General features: G+C 38.0%; 1 protein-coding gene across 1 annotated transcript in view; it reads right to left on the reverse strand.

Annotated features, from left to right (window-relative positions):
- ARHGEF38 (Rho guanine nucleotide exchange factor 38) overlaps positions 1-24,309 on the reverse strand; it is a 153,976-nt gene that overhangs the window by 11,299 nt on the left and 118,368 nt on the right. The window contains exons 7-10 of the mRNA XM_030864144.2: positions 21,705-21,838; positions 16,351-16,455; positions 14,125-14,247; positions 4,543-4,854 (exon numbers count right to left, since the gene is read on the reverse strand). Of these exons, the coding sequence (XP_030720004.1) occupies positions 4,543-4,854; positions 14,125-14,247; positions 16,351-16,455; positions 21,705-21,838 (674 nt within the window). The remainder of the gene's footprint in view (positions 1-4,542; positions 4,855-14,124; positions 14,248-16,350; positions 16,456-21,704; positions 21,839-24,309) is intronic.

Genomic DNA, 24,309 nt, shown 5'->3' on the forward strand with positions numbered 1-24,309 from the left:
TTAGTTGCTATGGAAGAAGTCCAGTTGCACTGTGTCCACCATATCAGAAGACCATGTTGAAAGATGGAGTGGGGAGTGGTGGGGGTGGTGGTGGGATGGGTGGGTGTCTGTGGAGCCCCAGCTATTCCAGTCCCCAGCTGTTTGAGTCTTCTGTCGTCTTCCCACCACCAATCTTAGAGGCCTGAGAAAGTCTTTGTGACCACTTCAGCCCCAGCTATTATCTGACTGAGACACTGAGAATGATTACCTGATCCCAGTGAACCCCAGAACTATGAGAAACAATAGTAAGAAATGACTATTGGTTGTTTCATACCACCATGGTTGGTGTAATTTGTTATGCAGATATAGACGACTGGAATTGTTTTGAAGCAGTTTTATCCCCAGATTCTTTCTCCATTTCAGTGAATCTTGGTGATTGCTTCTTCCCTACCTTAGCAGAAGATGAAGTTTTCTTTTCTGCAAATGGTAAATCAGAGAGTATCTAGACCGGGGACACTAGGCACAAATAATGGTGGGGGACCCATGTTAGAAAGAGGGTGGTTAAGTGAGTGGATATAGACTGGACCCAGAGACCCTGCCAACCAGGCCTAGCAGTCAACCATTACCCTTTAGGCAGAAAACTTGAAGGGACATCTCCAGAGACTCTGACCAGCCTAAGAGGAAAGACCTAATGGTGCTATCATCAGGAGTTCCCAAATGAAATTGCAGTCAAATTGCTCTACACAGTAGTGGATGCTTAGAGTTTTCAATGCCTATCTAGGTGCTCAATGCTGCCAATTCGTCCTCAACTCTTTATCAGTGGTGAATGATCAAGTATATCAGACATCTAAGTCATAACTATAACAAGAAAGAAAGAACCTTATAAAAATAAAAGCAACCTGTTTTCATCTTAAGAAAGCCAAAAAGAACTTTCAAAGATTACAATCATGGGAATAGAAATAAGAATAAATCAAAAGATGGGTTTGAAGATTAAGTAGGAAATTTTCTTAGGAAGTAGAGCAAAGCAATAAAGAGACAGAAAATAAGTGGAAAAAGATACAAGATTAGAGGAACAACCCAGGAATTTCAGAAAGAGAGAAAAGAGAAAGGGAAGAGAGAAAAATCATCAATGAAATGTTCAAAGTTTCTAGAAGCAGAAGACATAAATTTTCAGGTTGAAAGGATCCCACAAAGCATCTGACACACCAAGGTTCATCATCATTAAATTTCAGACTGATGAAGACAATAAGAAAATTCCATAAACTTTTAGAATGGGATAGGGTGGGGAAAGTGCATACAAAGAATCAAGAACCAAAATGCACACAGAGTTCTCAACAGAAACAGTGGAAGCTAGAAGACAATGGAACAATGGAATGCTTTCAAATTCAGGAAGAACAACTTAAAATTTTACACCCAGACACACTATCAATTAAATATGATGATAGTATAAAGACATTTTCTGATATTTGAGGTGTCAAAATATTAACCTCCCAATTTTCCTTTCTTAAGAAACTACTCAAAAATTTGCTCCCTCAAATAAAGGCAGAAAGCAAGAAAGAAGGTCAACATGGGATAAGGAAATGTGAGATCCCACACAGAAGAGAGGCAAAGGGATTCCCCAGAATGATGATGAAGTAATCCCAGGATTACAGTTAATTATGAGATAAAAAAGATAACCAGTTCTCTGAGAGATTTCTGCAAGAAGACACAATTAATAGAATATATCACACATCTGAATGTCTTAAGAAGTGATCCAGTCAAACTGGCAAATAAAGTTAGGCAAATGAAAATTAAGCTGATAAAAGACAAACACAATTATTAACTTTAAGAAAAACAAAAAAGCTATACATAAAAAGTAATCATAGTGTGGTATTGCTGAACTCTAACCAGCGTTCACTTTGTGTGCTGAATATCTTTTGTTTGTCTTTTCAAATTTATTCTTTTTCCATTTCCATCCTGCTCTGTGCTCTGGAAGGCTGACCAGTATAGAGTGTATCAACAGCTTCCTTGCACTCTGGTTTCCAGATGGGTTCTTGCAATGAGAAGCACCCACAGGAAATCAGAATAAGGGAGGAAAGTGAGATAAGGAAATTTATTTCCCAATAAATTTCTTTAGTATTTATTGCTTTCTGTAGTATTGACTGATAGTCACAGATCCTGTCAGGTAAACCTTTCCACTTAGCTCTCTCTGCACATTCCTATAGCTACTCCTTCCCCTGTCCCTTTGAAGACTGGGTGTTTTAAGGCTCCTTCTTTTATTTTACTGTATATAATCTTTTAAGTTACACTTGAACTTTAAAAGTTTAAAAATAGGGGACTGATAAGAGAAATGCAAATCAAAACCACATGAGATATCACTTCATACCCACTAAGATAGCCATAATAAAAAAGACAGATGTGAGGAAATTGGAACCCTCAATCATTGCTGTTGAGAATGTAAAATAGTGCAGCCACTTTGAAAAACAGACTGGCATTTATTCAAAAGGTTAACATAAAGTTACCATATGATCCAGCAATTCCACTCCTAGGTATATACCCAAGAGAAATGGAAACATACATCCACTAAGAACTTGAATGTTCATAGCAGCATTGTTCATAATAGCCAAAAAGTGGAAATAACCTAAATGTTCATCAACTGATGAATGGACAAATAAAATGTGACATATCCATACAATGTAATATTATTTGGCAATAAAAGGAATTAAGTTCTGAAACACACTGCAACATGGATGGAACTTGAAAACATTAGGCTAAGTGAAAGAAGACACTCACAAAGAACCACATGTTGTATAATTCTATTTATGCCACATGTCCAGAATAAGCATATATGTAGAGACAGAAAGTAGATTGGTGGTTGTCTGGGACTGGGGAGGTTAGGGGGAAATATGGAGTCACTGCTAGTGGTACAGAGTTTCTTTTGGGGGTGATGACAATATTCTAAAAATTTATTGTGGTGATGGGTTTCACAACTCTTACGAATATACAAAAACCATTGAGTTGTACATTTTAAATGGGTGGAGCATATAGTATGTGAATTATATCTCAATAAAGTTGTTACCAAAAAAATAGGAGGCTGATTACACACTATTGTACAACTATGCAGTGGACTAATATACAGCTGTAAAAGAAATGAGGAAGCTCTCTATGTACTAACATGGATGTTAAAAGCAAATTGCAGAATGTACTATAGTTTGCTAGTTTGTGTAGGAAATAAAAATATATATTTGCATTTACTTTTAATGGCACAAAGAAACTCTAAGTATATAAAAATGAACTAATATCAGTTGGGGTGAGAGCAGGAGTTGGAGGGGTTTGGGCACAGAATGAGTGTGGGACTGCTTACTTATTTTTAAATAGTTCTTCCTTTTGAGCCAAGTAAATGTAGCACCTCTTTATTCAACTTAATTTAATTCAGATGATAAGTTAAAAGTTAATTAACTATACAATAAAAAGTAAAGTAGGGACAATTAATTTTCCTTGAAATGTCCATTAAATATCACACGAGCTGAATAATAAGTAATACACTTGAAATGAAGGGCCAAGAAACGAAGCTGATTTTTTTTAAATTGATATTAGGTTGTAAATATCTTTCTTCCTCTTCAGAAAATAATTATAAGGACTTCCCTGGTGGTCCAGTGTAAAGAATCTGCTTTACAATGCAGGGGATGTGGGTTCAATCCCTGGTCAGGGAACTAAAATCCCACATGCCGCAGGGCAACTAGCCCGCGCGCCACAACTACTGAGCTCTGCGTGCTTCAGCGAGAGAGCCCACGTGCCGCAAACTACAGAGCCCACGTGCCACAACTACAGAAGAGAAAACCCGCATGCCACAAGCTAGAGAGAAGCCCACGCACCACAACAAAGAGCCCGCGCGCTGCAGCAAAAGATCCTGTATGCCTCAGCGAAGATCCCGTGTACTGCAACTAAGACCCAAGGCAGCCAAAAAATAAATAAATAAATCTTTAAAAAAAAGAAAATAGTTCTAAAATCATACCCTAATGGAAAGCTAAGATATATACATATATTTATACATATATATATATATATTTTTTTTTTTTACACACACACATCAGGCTTCTCTTCTTTGGAGGAAAACAAAAGCAAAACAAAGACTGGTTTGACTGATATCCTATTTCTGTCATTACAGTGAGATGGCCTTATTTTTGGATCCATGTCTCAGTCATGGTTAACATTTAAAAATGGTTAAATGGGAAGAGAATACAAAATATAAGTTGATAAGCTTCAACATAGCATCAGGCAGATGGAGCTACATTGGTTCCATCAATGAGGGGAGCAAAGCGGAAAGATGTTTGGTGTTTGAAAAGGAATTTCCAAAAAGAGCTCCAAGGGTATAAGTCACAGCAAACCAGCACTAGGAAAATTGATTTTACCTTCCTGTGCAGAACAGCGATAAGGAGCAGAATATTCTCTGACTGGCTTCAGCTAAAATAGAAGCCACACCATACACTACACTCAGGCACGCTATGAGCAGGCTGCTTTGCATGCTGTACTTTCTGACAGATTCCGTACGCCAAGGTAGCCAAGTGCTGGTGCTGTGCTTACCGGCACCACCGTGGAATAAACCCTCTGGGCCACGAGCATCAGGTCCCTGAGGAGGGTGATGAAACTGCACAGGCAGTTCAACAGAATCTTCCGCGCGGCCCGGTTGAACACCTGGAGCTCTTCCACAAGCTGGGCATTGAGGGCCTCATATTCCCTTTTGGCCAAGTCTGACTCATCCGCCACCACCCGCTGCAGGTAGCTGTTGTAGTCCAGCAGTTTGTCATAGCGTTTCTGGATTAGCTTCTGGGGCCCTGGGAATAGGGACCGCAGGGCTGACAGGGGCGTCAGGACAAGCTTCTGCAAATGAGCTGCCTGCCAAAAGAGCAAAACAATCCCATCACAGAAGGAGGAACACCCAATACCATGTCTGGAGTTGTTATCAGTAGGCTTACCTCCTCCCTGCAGCAGCACAGAGGAAGGCAGGAAAGTATCTAGGCAAGTTGAAAGAGCATGGGATCATTTTTTTTAGTCTAGCTAAACCTGTTCAAGGACTTAAAACAGCAACTCTAGACTCTAACGTTGAACCTGAAGAGTGAACAGGAAGAAGAATACAAAAGTTGAAACCTGCACACCCAAACTATGCTCCACCCTTCTCTCTACAGCCATTGGTTTTGTCAGTGGGGTCACCTCCCACAACACTTTCGCCTTCCCCTTCTTTCTAATCCCAGAGCCAACTGGAGCTTCTCCAGAACATGGGCTAGGGGGTAATCTCCACCTTTGACTACCAAGACTGCATAATTTATTCACATATCATTCCCTTTCTTTGCTACTAATAAAAGGAAGACAATTGGTCTTAGGAGAGGCTGTATCTTACTCCTCCCACATCCAATTCCCTGACTACCCTGGTGGCTGATTTTGGTAGTGGAATCCTATCCCCTATACAGATAGTCCCCCCTTATTACAGGTATTTTGTTCCTGTTATAGAAATGACCAGAGAGTTATTGCTTCCTCTTTAAATACTTTGAAGGATTAAGCTGATGCTGATTCTGTGTCCTAAATTGTTATATTTTTAGGTCTGAGTCATTGAAAATGAACATTGTATTAATGCCTAACTCCATGCCAGCAACTGAGCACCCTAGATTTAATTTCTTCTATTTCTCTTTCCTCCCCTGTATTCTGAAGTACACCAGTATCCTATGTTTGCTGACTGCCCAAATTTATCATATATGCTTGGGTGTCATGATTATGTTATGGCAATTTGGAAGTAGTTTTCTCTTTTGTACCCTGAAAGATGTTCTAGGGAATCAGCATCTGAGCAACAGCTTGTATTAATTGAGTGACCTCTAGTAACTTTGTCTGAACTCATGGGAAATCTAGAAGAGGAGGGAGACCAATCTCTTACTGGTACCAGCAATAGCCAACACAGATTAAATTTGATGTCTATCTTATAAAATAATCATTATATACCTGCAGACTATTTAATGAGTCCTTCAACTAAGCAAAGAATCTGTTTACTGTTCTGGGATAAATTACTGTGTTTGTGACATACTTGAATTCTACAGGTAATCTAATTACAAAATTACAATATAATTACGATATATAAGTCCTATGACCCACAGACATGAACCTGTTCATCTGTACCTGGGAATTATGGTTGGAACGAATAAGAATCAGATTTTATTCTAATATTCTGTGCTATACAAAATGTGTAGATAGGTACCTCTCATGATTAGATAAAAACAATTGCTCTGCCTTTAGATAGATTCGAGCTCTCAATATTTGACTTTTAAAAAGAGTTCAGGGGCTTCCCTGGTGGCGCAGTGGTTGAGAGTCTGCCTGCCGATGCAGGGGATACGGGTTCGTGCTCTGGTCCGAGAAGATCCCACTTGCCGCGGAGCAGCTGGGCCCGTGAGCCATGGCCGCTGATCCTGCGCGTCCGGAGCCTGTCCTCCGCAACGCGAGAGGCCACAACAGTGAGAGGCCCGAGTACCGCAAAAAAAAAAAAGTTCAATATACCTTACCATAAAAAGGTACTTTTATATTGAGCTTTATGATAATTATTTTAATTTAGCATACTTTATCATCCTGTGATTTTATGCAAGGTAGGGAAGGACACCTTTTTTATTCTGTCAAGTTCTGGGGCATGCTTGATGAAGGAGAAGTTATATACCATGCTCTTCCTGTGTTCAATAAATAGTTATTACCTTAACTAATGTCAGCATTAAGCTAGAGAGCAAACCCTTAAGGACTTTTCTAAAATGTGCTTACTGTAATTAAGCCCAGAAAACATATAAAGAACTAGGCACACTTCTTCTATTTAACATGTTGTAGAAACTGACTTTCTCCTTTCTCTCCCTCTCCCTCTCTCTCTCTCTCCCTTCCTCCCTCTCATCCATCTAATCTACCATTTTAGTTCAGATGTAATCATGACTTTCCATTCCTCAGTGCCAGGAAAGCTAGATGCTTCTGGGTATTTTTCTATTGGAGTGGGCACTGTCGCAGTATCCCTTCCCAGGATTCGGAAATACGAGATGGGGGATGTTACTGGGATTTAGAGCCTGGTAGGAAAGCTAAACATCCTCCAACACAAGGGTAACTCAATGAAGATTTGTCTGACCCCAAATGCCTATAATAACATTACAAAAATGGCAGTTTCAAGGATCTTCAAGATGATGGAGTCTATTATATCTTTTAATAATCCTTGAAATACTACTATGAAATAATAATACCTATGGAACACAAGATACTAAATTTAAATTAGTATTACTCAGACTGGTTTGCCACCCAAATACTTTCTTGGCTCAACCTTTTTTTTTTTTTTTTTTACATCTTTATTGGAGTATAATTGCTTTACATTGGTGTGTTAATTTCTGCTTTATAACAAAGTGAATCAGTTATACATATACATATGTTCCCATATCTCTTCCCTCTTGTGTCTCCCTCCCTCCCACCCTCCCTATCCCACCCCTCTAGGTGGTCACAAAGCACCGAGCTGATCTCCCTGTGCTATGTGGCTGCTTCCCAATAGCTATCTACTTTACGTTTGGTAGTGTATATATGTCCATGCCATTCTCTCACTTTGTCACAGCTTACCCTTCCCCCTCCCCATATCCTCAAGTCCATTCTCTAGTAGGTCTGTGTCTTTATTCCTGTCTTACCACTAGGTTCTTCATGACATTTTTTTTTCTTAGATTCCATATATATGTGTTACCATACGGTATTTGTCTTTCTCTTTCTGACTTACTTGACTCTGTATGACAGACTCTAGGTCCATCCACCTCACTACAGATAACTCAATTTCATTTCTCTTTATGGCTGAGTAATATTCCATTGTATATACGTGCCACATATTCTTTATCCATTCATCTGATGATGGACACTTAGGTTGTTTCCATCTTCTGGCTATTGTAAATAGAGCTGCAATGAACATTTTGGTACATGACTCTTTTTGAATTATGGTTTTCTCAGGGTATATGCCCAGTAGTGGGATTGCTGGGTCATATAGTAGTTCTATTTGTAGTTTCTTAAGGATCCTCCATACTGTTCTCCATAGTGGCTGTACCAATTCACATTACGACCAGCAGTGCAAGAGTGTTCCCTTTTCTCCACACCATCTCCAGCACTTATTGTTTCTAGATTATTTGATGAAGGCCATTCTGACTGGTGTGAGATGATAACTCATTGTAGTTTTGATATGCATTTCTCTAATGATTAATGATGTTGAGTATTCTTTCATGTGTTTGTTGGCACTCTGTATATCTTCTTTGGAGAAATGTCTATTTAGGTCTTCTGCCCATTTTTGGATTGGGTTGTTTGTTTCTTTGTTATTGAGCTGCATGAGCTGCTTGTAAATTTTGGAGATTAATCCTTTGTCAGTTGCTTCATTTGCAAATATTTTCTACCATTCTGAGGGATGTCTTTTGGTCTTGTTTATAGTTTCCTTTGCTGTGCAAAAGCTTTGAAGGTTCATTAGGTCCCATTTGTTTATTTTTGTTTTTATTTCCATTTCTCTAGGAGGTGGGTCAAAAAGGATCTTGCTGTGATTTATGTCATAGAGTGTTCTGCCTATGTTTTCCTCTAAGAGTTTGATAGTTTCTGGCCTTACATTTAGGTCTTTAATCCATTTTGGGCTTATTTTTCTGTATGGTGTTAGGGAGTGTTCTAATCTCATACTTTGACAAATACCTGTCCAGTTTTCCCAGCACCACTTATTGAAGAGGCTGTCCTTTCTCCACTGTACATTCCTGCCTCCTTTATCAAAGATAAGGTGACCATATGTGCATGGGTTTATCTCTGGGCTTTCTATCCTGTTCCATTGATCTATCTTTCTGTTTTTGTGCCAGTACCATACTGTCTTGATTACTGTAGCTTTGTAGTATAGTCTGAGGTCAGGAAACCTGATTCCTCCAGCTCCGTTTCTCTTTCTCAAGATTTCTTTGACTATTCGGGGTCTTTTGTGTTTCCATAGAAATTGTGAAATTTTTTGTTCTAGTTCTGTGAAAAAATGCCAGTGGTAGTTTGATAGGGATTGCATTGAATCTGTAGATTGCTTTGGGTAGTAGAGTCATTTTCACAATGTTGATTCTTCCAATCCAAGAACATGGTATATCTCTCCATCTATTTGTAACATCTTTAATTTCTTTCATCAGTGTCTTATAATTTTCTGCATACAGGTCTTTTGTCTCCCTAGGTAGGTTTATTCCTAGGTATTTTATTCTTTTTGTTGCAGTGGTAAATGGGAGTGTTTTCTTGATTTCACTTTCAGATTTTTCATCATTAGTGTATAGGAATGCCAGAGATTTCTGTGCATTAATTTTGTATCCTGCTACTTTATCAAATTCATTGATTAGCTCTAGTAGTTTTCTGGTAGCATCTTTAGGATTCTCTATGTATAGTATCATGTCATCTGCAAACAATGACAGCTTTACTTCTTCTTATCCGATTTGGATTCTTTTATTTCCTTTTCCTCTCTGATTGCTGTGGCTAAAACTTCCAAAACTATGTTGAATAAGAGTGGTGAGAGTGGGCAACCTTGTCTTGTTCCTGATCTTAGTGGAAATGCTTTCAGTTTTTCACCATTGAGGACGATGTTGGCTGTGGGTTTGTCATATATGGCCTTTATTATGTTGAGGAAAGTTCCCTCTATGCCTACTTTCTGGAGGGTTTTTATCATAAATGGGTGTTGAATTTTGTCAAAAGCTTTCTCTGCATCTACTGAGATGACCATATGGTTTTTCTCCTTCAATTTTTTAATAGGGTGTATCACATTGATTGATTTGCATATATTGAAGAATCCTTGCATTCCTGAAATAAACCCCACTTGATCATGGTGTATGATACTCTTAATGTGCTGTTGGATTCTGTTTGCTAGTATTTTGTTGAGGATTTTTGCATCCATGTTCATCAGTAATATTGGCCTGTAGTTTTCTTTCTTTGTGACATTCTTGTCTGGTTTTGTTATCAGGGTGATGGTGGCCTCGTAGAATGAGTTTGGAGTGTTCCCTCTTCTATATTTTGGAAGAGTTTGAGAAGGATAGGTGTTAGCTCTTCTTTAAATGTTTGATAGAATTCGCCTGTGAAGCCATCTGGTTCTGGGCTTTTGTTTGTTGGAAGATTTTTTTTTTTTTTTTGCAGTACGCGGGCTGCTCACTGCTGTGGCCTCTCCCATTGCAGAGCACAGGCTCCAGACGCGCAGGATCAGTGGCCATGGCTCACAGGCCCAGCCGCTCGTGGCATGTGGGATCTTCCCGGACCGGGGCACGAACCTGCGTCCGCTGCATCGGCAGGCGGACTCTCAATCACTGTGCCACCAGGGAAGCCCCTGTTGGAAGATTTTTAATAACAGTTTCAATTTCAGTGCTTGTGATTGGTCTGTTCATATTTTCTATTTCTTCCTGATTCAGTCTTGGCAGGTTGTGCATTTCTAAGAATTTGTCCATTTCTTCCAGGTTGTTCATTTTATTGGCATAGAGTTGCTTGTAGTAATCTCTCATGATCTTCTGTATTTCTGCAGTGTCAGTTGTTACTTATCCTTTTTCATTTCTAATTCTATTGATCTGAGTCTTCTCCCTTTTTTTCTTGATGAGTCTGGCTAATGGTTTATCAATTTTGTTTATCTTCTCAAAGAACCAACTTTTAGTTTTATTGATCTTTGCTATCATTTCCTTCATTTCTTTTTCATTTATTTCTGATCTGATCTTTGTGATTTCTTTCCTTCTGCTAGCTTTGGGGGTTTTTTGTTCTTCTTTCTCTAATTGCTTTAGGTGCAAGGTTAGGTTGTTTATTCGAGGTGTTTCCTCTTTCTTAAGGTAGGGTTGTATTGCTATAAACTTCCCTCTTACAACTGCTTTTGCGGAATCCCATAGGTTTTGGGTTGTTGTGTCTCCACTGTCATTTGTTTCTAGGTATTTTTTGATTTCCTCTTTGATTTCTTCAGTGATCACTTTGTTTTAAATAGTGTATTGTTTAGCCTCCTTGTGTTTGTATTTTTTACAGATCTTTTCCTGTACTTGATATCTAGTCTCATAGCGTTGTGTTCAGAACAGATATTTGATACAATTTCAATTTTCTTAAATTTACCAAGGCTTGTTTTGTGACCCAAGATATGATCTATCCTGGAGAATGTTCCATGAGTACTTGAGAAAAATGTGTATTCTGTTGTCTTTGGATAGAATGTCCTATAAATATCAATTAAGTCCATCTTGTTTAATGTATCATTTAAAGCTTGTGTTTCCTTATTTATTTTCATTTTGGATAATCTGTCCAATGGTGAAAATGGGGTGTTACCGTACCCTACTATGAATTTGTTACTGTCGATTTCCCCTTTTATGGCTGTTAGTATTTGCCTTATGTATTGAGGTGCTCCTATGTTGGGTGCATAAATATTTACAATTGTTATATTTTCTTCTTGGATTGATCCCTTGATCATTATGTAGTGTCCTTCTTTGTCTCTTCTAATAGTCTTTATTTTAAAGTCTATTTTGTCTGATATGAGAATTGCTACCCCAGCTTTCTTTTGGTTTCCATTGCATGGAATATCTTTTTCCATCCCCTCACTTTCAGTCTGTATGTGTCTCTAGGTCTGAAGTGGGTCTCTTGTAGACAGCATATATATGGGTCGTCTTTTCGTATCCATTCAGCCAGTCTGTGTCTTTTGGTGGGATCATTTAATCCTTTTACATTTAAGGTAATTATCGATATGTATGTTCCTATTACCATTTTCTTAATTGTTTTGGGTTTGTTATTGTAGGTCTTTTCCTTCTCTTGTGTTTCTTGCCTAGAGAAGATCCTTTAGCATTTGTTGTAAAGCTGGTTTGGTGGTGCTGAACTCTCTCAGCTTTTGCTTGTCTGTAAAGGTTTTAGTTTCTCTATCAAATCTGAATGAGATCCTTGCTGGGTAGAATAATCTTGGTTGTAGGTTTTTCTCCTTCATCACTTTAAATATGTCCTGCCACTCCCTTCTGGCTTGCAGAGTTTCTGCTGAAAGATCAGCTGCTAACCTTATGGGGATTCCCTTGTGTGTTATTTGTTGTTTTTCCCTTGCTGCTTTTAATATGTTTTCTTTGTATTTAATTTTTGAAAGTTTGATTAATATGTGTCTTGGCATGTTTCTCCTTGGATTTATCCTGTAAGGGACTCTCTGTGCTTCCTGGACTTGATTAACTATTTCCTTTCCCACATTAGGGAAGTTTTCAACTATAATCTCTTCAAATATTTTCTCAGTCCCTTTCTTTTTCTCTTCTTCTTCTGGAACCCCTATAATTCGAATGTTGGTTCATTTAATGTTGTCTCAGAGGTCTCTGAGACTGTCCTCAGTTCTTTTCATTCTTTTTTCTTTATTCTGCTCTGCAGTAGTTATTTCCACTATTTTATCTTCAAGGTCACTTATCCGTTCTTCTGCCTCAGTTATTCTGCTATTGACCCCTTCTAGAGTATTTTTAATTTCATTTATTGTGTTGTTCATCATTGCTTGTTTCATCTTTAGTTCTTCTAGGTCCTTGTTAAATGTTTCTTGCTTTTTCTCTATTCTATTTCTAAGATTTTGGATCATCTTTACTATCATTTTTCTGAATTCTTTTTCAGGTAGACTGCCTACTTCCTCTTCATTTGTTAGGTCTGGTGGGTTTTTATCTTGCTTCTTCATTTGCTGTGTGTTTTTCTGTCTTGTCATTTTGCTTACCTTACTGTGTTTGGGATCTACTTTTTGCAGGCTGCAGGTTTGTAGTTCCCGTTGTTTTTGGTGTTTGTCCCCAGTGGCTAAAGTTGGTTCAGTGGGTTGTGTAGGCTCCCTGGTGGAGGGGACTAGTGCCTGTGTTCTGGTGGATGAGGCTGGATCTTGTCTTTCTGGTGGGCAGGTCCACGTCTGGTGGTGTGTTTTTGGTTGTCTGTGGACTTATTATGATTTTAGGCAGCCTGTCTGCTAATGGGTGGGGTTGTGTTCCTGTCTTGCTCGTTGTTTGGCATAGGGTGTACAGCACTGTAGCTTGCTGGTCGTTGAGTGAATTTGGGTGTTGATGTTGAGATGGAGATCTCTGGGAGATTTTCATCGTTTGATATTACGTGGAGCTGGGAGGTCTCTTGTGGACTAGTGTCCTGAAGTTGGCTCTCCCACCTCAGAGGCACAGCCCTGATGCCTGGCTGGAGCACCAAGAGCCTTTCATCCACATGGCTCCTCAATTTGGGATGATTTGTTGTCTCTTCAGGTATTCCACAGATGCAGGTACATCAAGTAGATTGTGGAGATTTAATCTGCTGTTCATGAGGCTGCTGGGAGAGATTTCCCTTTCTCTTCTTTGTTTGCACAGTTCCTGGGGCTCAGCTTTGGATTTGAACCTATGTTTCTTCTTCTCCCTTGAAGGTCTTGTTTTCTTTTTCCATGGACAGTGGCCCTTTCTCCCATCCTCATGTGTGCAGAATTTTATCTACTGAACAGAAGGAACAGCTTATCCAGAGATCCAGGCAACTTCTGGGAAATAAGACTGCCGTAAATTCCCTCTTTGGGGCATGTCTATTTGTGTGTTAAGAACTTTCAGACTTTGAGCATTTTTTCCCCCGACCTGGGTTCTGAAACTGGCTGGAGTTGGAATGCAGCGCAAGCATGTTTTTAATGATTCCCAATATATGTTTTATGATTCTGTATATTTTACAGAACTCTTAGAAAACAAATATTTTACCACAGAACAGAAGATATATGACTCAAATAAAGCACTTTCTGAATAGGAAGGCCTTAATTTCCAGTGTATAATATGTTAATAAAAGTCACACCCTCAGAAAGTATCTTTGCTTCTCATGTAAAAACTCCAGAGACTCCTCTAAGAAAATCACATCTTTCTAACTTAATAAATCCCTGATACACCATATGCAGACTTAAACTAAATATTGATTTAAAAAGCTGCACAGACACTGACTACCCTAGAAACACAGTCTGCAGCCCTCTTAAATTTTGATTATAGTAAAAGCCTCACTAATCCACTTCAAAATATTTAGTGATAAAAAAATCTCCTGTTTAAATCTACTAATTTTAACATTAGTATTTGCTTTAGTGCATGTTTTATTTTTAACTGCGAAAAAGTAAATGAAAAGCAGCTTTTCTCTTAACCCTACTATTTCATTTGTATTCATCTGCGGGTATAAATAACTTACAAAGTCATCAGAGGGATTTGGGGCATTACTTGGAGCCTCTGAATAGCCCCTCTCATCCTCATCTTTGTTGTGTGAAATCTCTTGGAGCTCCATTACACTCTGCAGAGCTAAAGGCATGGCATCCTGAAACCCAAGAACAAAGTTACCAAAGGGCAATGTTCTGAAGTCAGTACAATTAAATGTATCCTAAAAGTGCACTTCATCAACGTAACTATTACCACTGAGAGAAAAAGAAAAAAAGGAAGGAAAAAATTTTATGAACACTTTGTACAATCAGGTTACCTATAACAATCTATTTCCTTACTTTTCCCCCATGTCACTTTCTCATACTGCTCCGTAGTTATGACACCCTTTTTTTTTTTTTAACATCTTTATTGGAGTATAATTGCTTTACAATGGTGTGTTATTTTCTGCTGTATAACAAAGTGAATCAGCTATATGTATACATATATCCCCATATCCCCTCCCTCTTGCGTCTCCTTCCCACCCTCCCTATCCCACCCCTCTAGGTGGTCACAAAACACAGAGCTGATCTCCCCGTGCGATGCAGCTGCTTCCCACTTGCTATCTATTTCACATTTGGTAGTGTATATATGTCAATGATACCCTCTTACTTCGTCCCAGCTTACCCTTCTCCCTCCCCGTGTCCTCAAGTCTATTCTCTACGTCTGCATCTTTATTCCTGTCCTGTCCCTTGACACCCTCTTTTATTATGTGAAGTCCATCTTAAATACCCTCTTTAGCCATTCTTCATCATTCAATTCTTACAGATCTCTTATTTTAAAAATCACTCTTGTTTTATGTCTTTAGTTTTCCTTAGTGAATTTAATCTTCTCTTTAAGAGAACATGCTCGTACTTTTTCTGAATCAATTAGTGGAAATGGAAGACTTTTCTGTAGATATTCCCAAGAGGCACTGACTCCTTGAAAAGTATATCAAGGACAGGGTTCTCACTGCCCTCTGGATGTTATAGCTATGTTTTTGTTTTCCTTTCACAGAAGGCAGTGCTTTAGGAAGAGATTAGCAAACCTGACTGCAAAATCAGGCTTTGCATCAGTTAATGAATAAGAAAAGAATGTGGCTTGTTGGTTATGTGACATAGAACCTTGTCTCCAAATCACTATGCCTGTCAACTTAATCTTCTGTTGGTGTGATAGTCTATCAAAGAATGCAAACATCTTCCAAAACAGACCTCCAAAAGAAGAACTGGAAAATAGAAAGGAACAATTTTTCAACTAACTTACATGTAATTCTACTAACTTTCTATGTCTCATAGTCATGACCATTGTCAGGATGTTGTTAAGGACACTATGTCCCCTTTATGAGATCCATCAGAAGAAACTCCTGACTGGTCTTTCTACTGAATATAATTATACTGTACTCCAGCTGGTTTGTCTAAGTCAGTGATCCTCAACAAGGGCAGGAAAACCTAGGGGACTGGAAATTTGTGGAGGTGTTTTTGTCTTCTACTCTGATTGTGTGGGGATATTTGCATACTGTGTTCATAATATTTTGTTAGAACATGTTTTCCTTTATATTGATTCTTTTATGTATACCTACATACCCAAGGTTAAATTATCTATGAATTTCATTCAGAACTGTAAAGGGGGCATTACAAAACACTGGTTATAAAATAAATAGAGGTGTTTGGTTTGTCTTAGAATTGTGTGATCATATACCCCTTTTTGGGTTGGCTGCTAGGTAGCCTACAGCTAAATTTAAGATGCACATGTGGGTTTTAGGGCATTTATATTATGCACTTTTAACTTTTTAACTCCTCTAATTTTATGTTATGTCTCCTTTTGATTTTCTTTTTTCCTTCAGTGCTACTCTTAAATTTGTAAATATGTGTTTCAGGTACTGGAAAGAGATATGTTAGTATAATCAAACAAATCACATTTCTGCCTTGTCTGCCATTTTGCATTAATTAACTCATCTCTTTTATAGAGAAAACATGCTGATGGTCCAGCCCTACGTGGCAATCATATGAACAAATGTCCCACCATATGGCAATTTGGATTGGGGGAAGGATGGAAGAGGTAAGGGAACAAAGAGCAAAACCCAAGTCTTTATATTAGCTTCCTTCACCAGCAGCTTGCAGCCTCCCAAATTTGATACAATAAGCGTCATCATATAAATGATGAACAGTCACATTTACTCTTCATAATAACCAGAGACATCAAGACCTTTCTGTGGAAACATTGAAAACAGTTGTGTCTTACCCACCTGTATGTGTTGAAGACAGAATGAAATGTTCTTCACACAGTGCCTCACAGTCTTTTCTAAAGATCTAAATAGTTTTTCTTCTCTATTAAAGGTATTGTCTTTCACCTAAAATATAGATGAAATTATTTATTTTTATAACTCAAAGGAATCTGGTATTTAAAAATATTACAAATCGTATTGGCCTAGCACATTACAAAAAACTTGTTGAGATGAAAACTTTTCATGCTACGCTCTTTTTTTTTAATGTCTTTATTGGAGTATAATTGCTTTACAATGGTGTGTTAAGTTTCTGCTTTATAACAAAGTGAATCAGCTATACATATACATATATCCCCATATCTCCTCCCTCTTGAGTCTCCCTCCCACCCTCCCTATCCCACCCCTCTAGGTGGTCACAAAGCACCGAGCTGATCTCCCTGTGCTCTGCAGCTGCTTCCCACTTGCTATCTATTTTACATTTGGTAGTGTATATATGTCCATGCCACTCTCTCACTTCATCCCAGCTTCCCCTTCCCCCTCCCCGTGTCCTCAAGTCCATTCTCTACATCTTACGCTGACTGTCTTAACAGAGAACTTTCTGTGTCCAGCATGTGGCACAACTGATGTTCAAATAGTGCAACAAAACCGCATGGTGCCGCTTAATTTGCTGTTCAGTTTTCACATTGCTTCACCTATGTCACGGTAGCTGTGGGATGTAAAATTTTTCTCTGCAGTTTTTAATAGCATGTATTATGTGTGTACTCAAATGACACTGCATTTGTGGCTCTATAAAATAATTAATAAAATTAAAAATTAAATAAAAATATTTGATCTATTGATTAGAATTTATTGTTTTGCTGATATGACCCACCCCAATTTATTTCACAGTGGTTATTTAGAAAATACTCTTAGGGTCTTGGCTAAAGAAATATGATAATTCTTTAGCAACTCAAATTTGAAAGATGATGAAAAATCTTAACAAAAACTGTTCTTCTGTTAGGAAAACTCTGCAGAGTTAAGATAGTGATCACATGTGTTCAGTTATTTTTTTGTTATCTTACATGTATACCTACTAGCATTCAGAAAAATATGCTTTTTTATATGCTTGTGGCAATTTCTAGAAAGACACATTATTCTATCAATGATGAGAAGTATTTCTTGGTGTTCAAAAAGGCTACAAGATATCAGAACCAGCTTTGTGTTGGCAAAATCTGTGTGAACACACACCTGTTTTGTGGAATATGTTGTGTATTCTTCAGTTTGGCACTGGCTAATAACCGTAGCTGTTCTCAGTTCCTACATTTGTTAATTTAAGGTGGTTGACCTTAGAACTGAATGCATAGAAAATGGTGACATTTTATTTTAGTAGTTTAAAACCACTTAATATTATTTATCTAGAAAGCTTTTCATTAAATAGGCAGCATAGTTCTTTGTAATCCACACAAAATTCATCACCCTCTGCCTTAGCATCTCTATGCTCTGACCCAGTTTGAGGCATATAACAATATGCTGGGCAGAGTTTTTAAAAAGCAGTTTTCAAGGACCAGCTATTTTACTTTGTATATCTTGGCCGAGACCCACATGATGCTAAAGTAAGAGGTTCAAGGATCACACGATGAAAAATGCTGCCTAGTTCTACTTCTTTATTGCCAAGCCTTCTCTTGTTGCTTTATTTTGTTGAAATGTGCTGCTGCCCTGCAAAATCCTGTTTATTTTTTTTTAAGGACTTGCTCAACTGTCACCCCTGCTACAAATCCTTCCTCTAGTTCCTATTCTTTCCACTCCATAAAATTAATTGTACCCTCCTATGTGCTCTTACAACACTAATGATTTAAGTAATTTTCTCCACTGATGGATTGCAAACATTGGAGATGAAGTATTTTTTCTTAATATAATAATCACTAACATTTATTAAACACTAACTATGTTCTGGACACTTGTGCTAAAACCTGTCTTCCACTTTCTCATTTTAATTCTTATACAACCCTATGGGTTAGATGCTATGATAAATCCCATTTTAGAGATAAAGAAACAGAAGTTCCAGGAGGTGTGGCAGAGATTGTGAACATTCCTGCTATTGACCTTCTACCAATGGTGCCTGCACCTCTAGTTTAAGATGGACACGGCTGCCCTGCTAGAGACAACCCTTTCCAGACTCCCTTGCAGCTGGCTCTGCCTTTGTAACTGGGTTTGGGCAAATAAGTTGTGAGTGAAAGTGATATGTTTCATTTCTGAATCTTGGCCTTAGAACATTTCCCTTGGGACTTTGAATGAAGACATGGCAGTGACCCAGCTTCAGTGAGGCAGATGAAGACCATATATTTAGGGAACATCGCAGTGCAAAACTAGGAAAAACTGGGTTCCTGAAAGATCTTGTGCAGCACAGCCCATCTGCACTATTTTAAGAGAGAGAAATAAATGACTGTCTGACTTAAGCTGCTATGTTTTGGAATCTCTTTGTGACAGAAGCATGGCCTTTACCCTAACTAATACAGAAAGTTAAAGAAACTTACCCATGTTAATAGTTAGGTCCAGGATTCCAACCCAAACCATCTGAATTTAGAACCTCTCTGCTTTTGCAATCTCTAACAGTGTCGAGTAAGAGTTCAATACATGTGTGATGAATGGAATAGAATCTTCCTCTTGGGTAATAGTTTTATACCCTAACTCCACCAAATATTTCACTTGAGCTGCTGACAAGTGCAAAATTGACTGATTTGAGATTTATCTTTTCTGCAGTCCAGCCTATGCAGCTGATTTTCTGATTAACAGTGAAATGCTTCATTGCTGACAGGACATCCTCTCAAAAGATTAAGGGGAAAAATCTAATTAATATCCCTTCAGGCTACTTTAACTACAATTCACTTCTAGTTCACAATTGAAAAATATCAGAAGCTGATGATAAATACATTAAAGACAGTAACAGCTCCTACAAGAGCCTGCCCAGAATTAAGACCTGCCTATTGTTCCTCAGTAGTATTGTCTTGGGTCAGAAGCAACATCCCAGAGAGTAGGGGAGAATTGTTTAGACTACATTTACACATGCCCATGGAGGCTACAGTCTCTTCTTCGAATGAATTCCCAGTTCAATTTTATTACTGTAGTCTTTAGTTGAAACGTCTGGATTTTCCTTTTCCTGATCTATGGCCACACACCATAAATGTCCCAAGCTTCCCACATTATAGTTCTACATTGAGAAGAGGAGCCTGGAGTTACCTCCTCTATGCAGTAGGCCCAGTGAGCCCCTAGAAGTATATCAACAAGTAAGTACAAGAATCATACAAGCCGTGTGTTCTAAGAATAGCCATACTGGGTATGGTAGGGTACAGACAGTACAGCCACAGGAGGAAAGAGAGAAGCTTGGAAGAAATTTATTATTCTCACAGGTCCTAGATAGGGGGTCATTGCATGTCATGCAGGGCCACAGGGGAATCACTAAGTTCTGGTCATTTGGCAGAAAGGAGCAAGGGAAGAGTCAAGGCCAGAGCCTTTATTGGAGTTTCTGTGAGAAATCCCATAGAAAGAGCTGGGGCAGGGTAAAATGTTTAGGACGTTTGAATAATTCCAGCAGGCTTTGGGCTATGGAGGTAGTCTCTGGTTGCCTGGTACCTGGCCTCGGCAGGATTTAGGGCAGGGAATATTGGCTTCACATGTGAGAGTTAGATAAGGAGTTGGTTGGGGCTATAGACCCAGGATCGGTTGGTTTGCAAATGAAAGAAGTGATTCCAGCTGAGTCCTTTGCCCTCTATAAGAGTGGGCTAGCCCACTCAAAGAAAGCGGCGTCTTTCTTTGGCCAGCAAGCTTTTTTAGGATGTCAAAACATCATAAAATACAGAAAGTAGAAGATACGATTAACACACCATGCATAAAGAAGTTTTTATCCATGTGGGAAGTAAGAAGTCCGCACATTAAAAGGTAAATAACAATATTTTATATACAATATAAAATAATGATGATGATGATAGCCAGTATACTGAATGCTTACACTGTGTTAGGTCCTTTCTTTATAAGCATCATTTCATTGAATCCTCACAACCACTTCATGTGTTAGGTCCTACTATATATCCCAATTTACAGATGATTACATTGAATTTAAGTTATGTGCCCAAAGACAAATATTTGTTAGGTGGCAGAAGTGAGATTCAAACCCAGATCTGAATGAATTCAGAAACTTTGCTCTTAATTTCTGTGATGACTCCTGCAAATATTAACAGTGCCAAGACTGAGATACACTAAGTGTGTTAGGCATTCAGAGGAGGAAGAGGCCACTTCTAGATTAGTGGTCCGAAAGCAGCAAAGACTTAATGAAAAGCAAAAAGACCACAGCAGCCAAAGGGTAAGGTAGATAGTAAGAGCTATCTAAAAGCAGAGCTGAACCAGTTGCCTCTAGTTCAAAGTAAAAACCTTTGTTAGAGATGCTAACATAACAAAGGATGAAATCACACACGAGAAGGGGGGCAAAAGTACTATATAGTATCTTAAGAATTGTTCTGCTTACTTTTGGTTAGAAGCCCACTGTATTACCACCTCTGGGCCATGAATTACTGATTAATTAATTACTAATTACTCAATTAATTTGAGAATTACTATCTTGTGATTCTCAAAGTGTGTTCCATTGATCACTTATTTCCAGATCAATTAGCTTAAAAATACCTGTAGTCTTTGTAAAAATACAGACGTCTAGGTTGCACCTTTGAACCAGGTAGAACCCTGGAATCTGTCGTTTAGCAAGCTCCTCAGGTGATTCTTATACACATTAAAGTTGGAGAGCCTTTGTTAATCCATTCACTGTTTATTAGGGGTGAGATGAAAATGGTTCAAGCTAGACTAAACAGCTGACACCAAAGAGTTACCCAGTAATATAATGTGCACCTGGGGGTAGGGGAAGAGGAAAGTGGTAACAGGTAGGAAAAGTCATGCTAAGGTATGCACCTAAACATTATTTTCATAGGTGAAATAAATATAAGATGACCATCAAGGGAACTAAAAGAAATGAGGTTTTTTACAAAGCAGAAATAAGACAGGGATGAAAGGAGGGCATTGCCTTGGGCGAGAGTATGTGCTAATTGATGGTGTCAGAACTCCTGTGGCATCCCTTGTTGATCCCTGTCCTTATGTCTTTACCTCTCCTTTGTCCTCTTCCTGAATGGAAGCACCACAGCTAAGACAGTGTCAGAACAACCCCCACTCAATATCCTGCAAAACGGAGGGGGAGAGAGAGAGGAGAGAGGGAGAAAGAAACAGCATCGAGGGCAATTACTTCGATTCTCAGTGTGTTCTAGAAACAGCTCTGATAACGATAAAACAAAATCTCACAAAAATGTCAGCATTCGTGTTCCCCAGGAAAATGTATGTGGCCCAAGAAGAAAAATTACCTGTGATTCTCCTCTGGTCAGAATCTTTAGATGATTTGTCACTCTTTTTGATTTCTTGCTAATTGAATGAATATTTAGTTTAGACAATTTATCTTTAAGTGATTCATCCTCATCGTTCTTCTTGTATTTTAGAACTGAAACGGAAGAATGCAATAACATATCTGAACATGTGAGGCACAGAAAGTGTGTGTTCCATCCAAAGTATTCAAGATTCATATTTATATTTAAGATAACACTCTGTATGATTTTCGGACCTCTGGTACCGATGCAATGTGCTCCAGCCCCTCTGCCCAGTCACAGTTCCAGACGCCCACCCCACTGTTCTGACCTTCAGAAACTGTTCTAGGACTTGAGCTCCTCAAAGCCCAAGGTTCATTTACCTCGCACATTAAAGAAATTCCTGATACTGGAAAAAACTCTCTCTTCTCAGACAATACACTTGTTACCTGGGGTCTCTAGAATGAAGCATCGAGACCTAACTAATGGAAAGACAACTGCAGCCAACATAAGAAGACCTCAGATCCATTCCAGGGTGGTCTCTCCACTAGTTGAGAGACTTGGGGTAAGCTGAGTGACCTCTCTGAGGTGTACTTTTTTATCTTTAACATGATTTTCACCTCTCATTGTTCAAAATGTTAAATATTCTGAACATTCTGTTTTGGTAATGGTGTGGAGACAGGAGCATTCTTATACGCTGTGGACATGGATTAAATCAATATAGTTTTTGTAGAGAACAATTTGGCAGAGTCTTGTAAAAGTGAAAATATTTATAGTCTATGACCAGGAAGTCTGTGTAGAAAATCTGCTTTCCATAATGAGGCATACAAACTTTTGTTTGCTATAGCATTTTTTTCTAAGAACAGAATGTTGGAAACAATCTAAAAGTTTACTCATAGAGGTATGGTTTAATCAATTATGATATACTCATGAATGGGATACTGTGGAACCATGAAAAAGAAGACCATATTAACCTGAAGAATGTTCATGATATAAAATTAAGTTTTTAAAAAGCCCCAGCAAACTGTAGTACCATTTGCAAAAGGAAGGAAAGAAGGAAAAAGAAGAAAAAAATAGAAAAAAAGACATAGAAATTCTGAAGAGAACTTACTAAAATGTTAGCTATGCAAACTGGAATCATGAGAGTAGAAAAATTTTCCTCTTTAAAACTTTGAGTTTAAGCAAACAGAAAAGTTAAAACATTATTACAGCTATTGTCCATCTCCCAGCTTTGTCAAATCTTAACATTTTGCCTTGTTTCCAATCTTTTTATTTAAAAAAATCACATAACAATTGAAACTTCTTCTCTGAGCCCCATCTTTGATCCCTAAAGGGATCTGTGATCCAAAGTTATGGGGTTTATTATATCCGTATCTATCTTCACGCCTTTACTTTGTAGGTATGTAGTCATAGGGTGTATAGTATTATTTTCAATCCTTATTAAAATGGTACCATATTGCATTCATTCTTCTGTCACTTGCTAATTTACTTTTTAAAAAACTCAACATTGTGTTTTTGAGATCTGTCTAATTGATACATGTACTTTAATTAATTTTATGTTTTCTTGGTATCATAGTATATAAAACACAGTGTATCCATTATCTGGATTAATATGCAAACCACTGTCTATTTCTTTGTTTCTTTTCTTGTTTTCCTTTTTTATCTTTTGCTATTACGAACAATGCTAGTTACTAGTATACCTCTCCACGAGCATATGAGCCAGTTTCTCAAATATCTAGAATCTGATTTTCTGTATCTTGGGTACGTGTACCTTCAATTTAATAGGTATTTTCAAATTGTTCTCCGAAGTGGTGATTCTAATTTACATTCTCACCTGCAAACTGAGATTCAGCACTTAACATTAGCCACTAAAAATCTTATTGCCAATCTAGTAGGCTGGGAACACTTTGTCACTGTGATTTTAATTTGCATTTCCCTGATTATTAGTGAATCTTAGCATTTAAAAACTTACTGGTCTTTCTGTGAATCGCTCATTTTTATTATTAAGCTTTTTTGTATTAGAATGTTTTTACTGATTTAATATCAATAATTATATATTCTAGATAGTAATCCTTTGTCTACGGGCTATCTTTTCATTTTGTTTACGGTGTCTTTCACTCTACAACTTTCACTTTTCTTTATAGTTACACTTTATTAATGCAAATATATACAATTTTTAAAATAAAACATTAGAAAATACAAACAATAAAAATAAATGAAGTGGTTGGTTCAATTAGCTCCACAGTCCTACCATTGCTTTTACTGTTTAATTGAGATTTAATGTTAGAAGTACAAAGCCAATCAAGAACTTATGGACACAAATCACACTGAGAGAGGACCCATGGTCTATCCCAATGCACTACTACATCTGAGATGATAGGAACCATCTAATTGTGCCTCCTATTTTGAAACCTACATTCTACTTTAGAGGTGAACTTTACACCTTAGTTAACAAAAAGTTAACAATAATTTGTTAATTTGCAAAAGAAATATACTTTCTCCCTTCAGTGGAGCAATTAATTGCCAAAAAATACCCATTCTTTGTGTTCCAGAACCAAATAAGCCTGATGTGTTAGCTGGGCCATCTTGCCTGTATCTGCCCTTCTCA

This window comes from Globicephala melas, chromosome 5 (genome assembly GCF_963455315.2).
Source record: "Globicephala melas chromosome 5, mGloMel1.2, whole genome shotgun sequence".
NCBI classification, from domain to species: Eukaryota; Metazoa; Chordata; class Mammalia; order Artiodactyla; family Delphinidae; genus Globicephala; species Globicephala melas.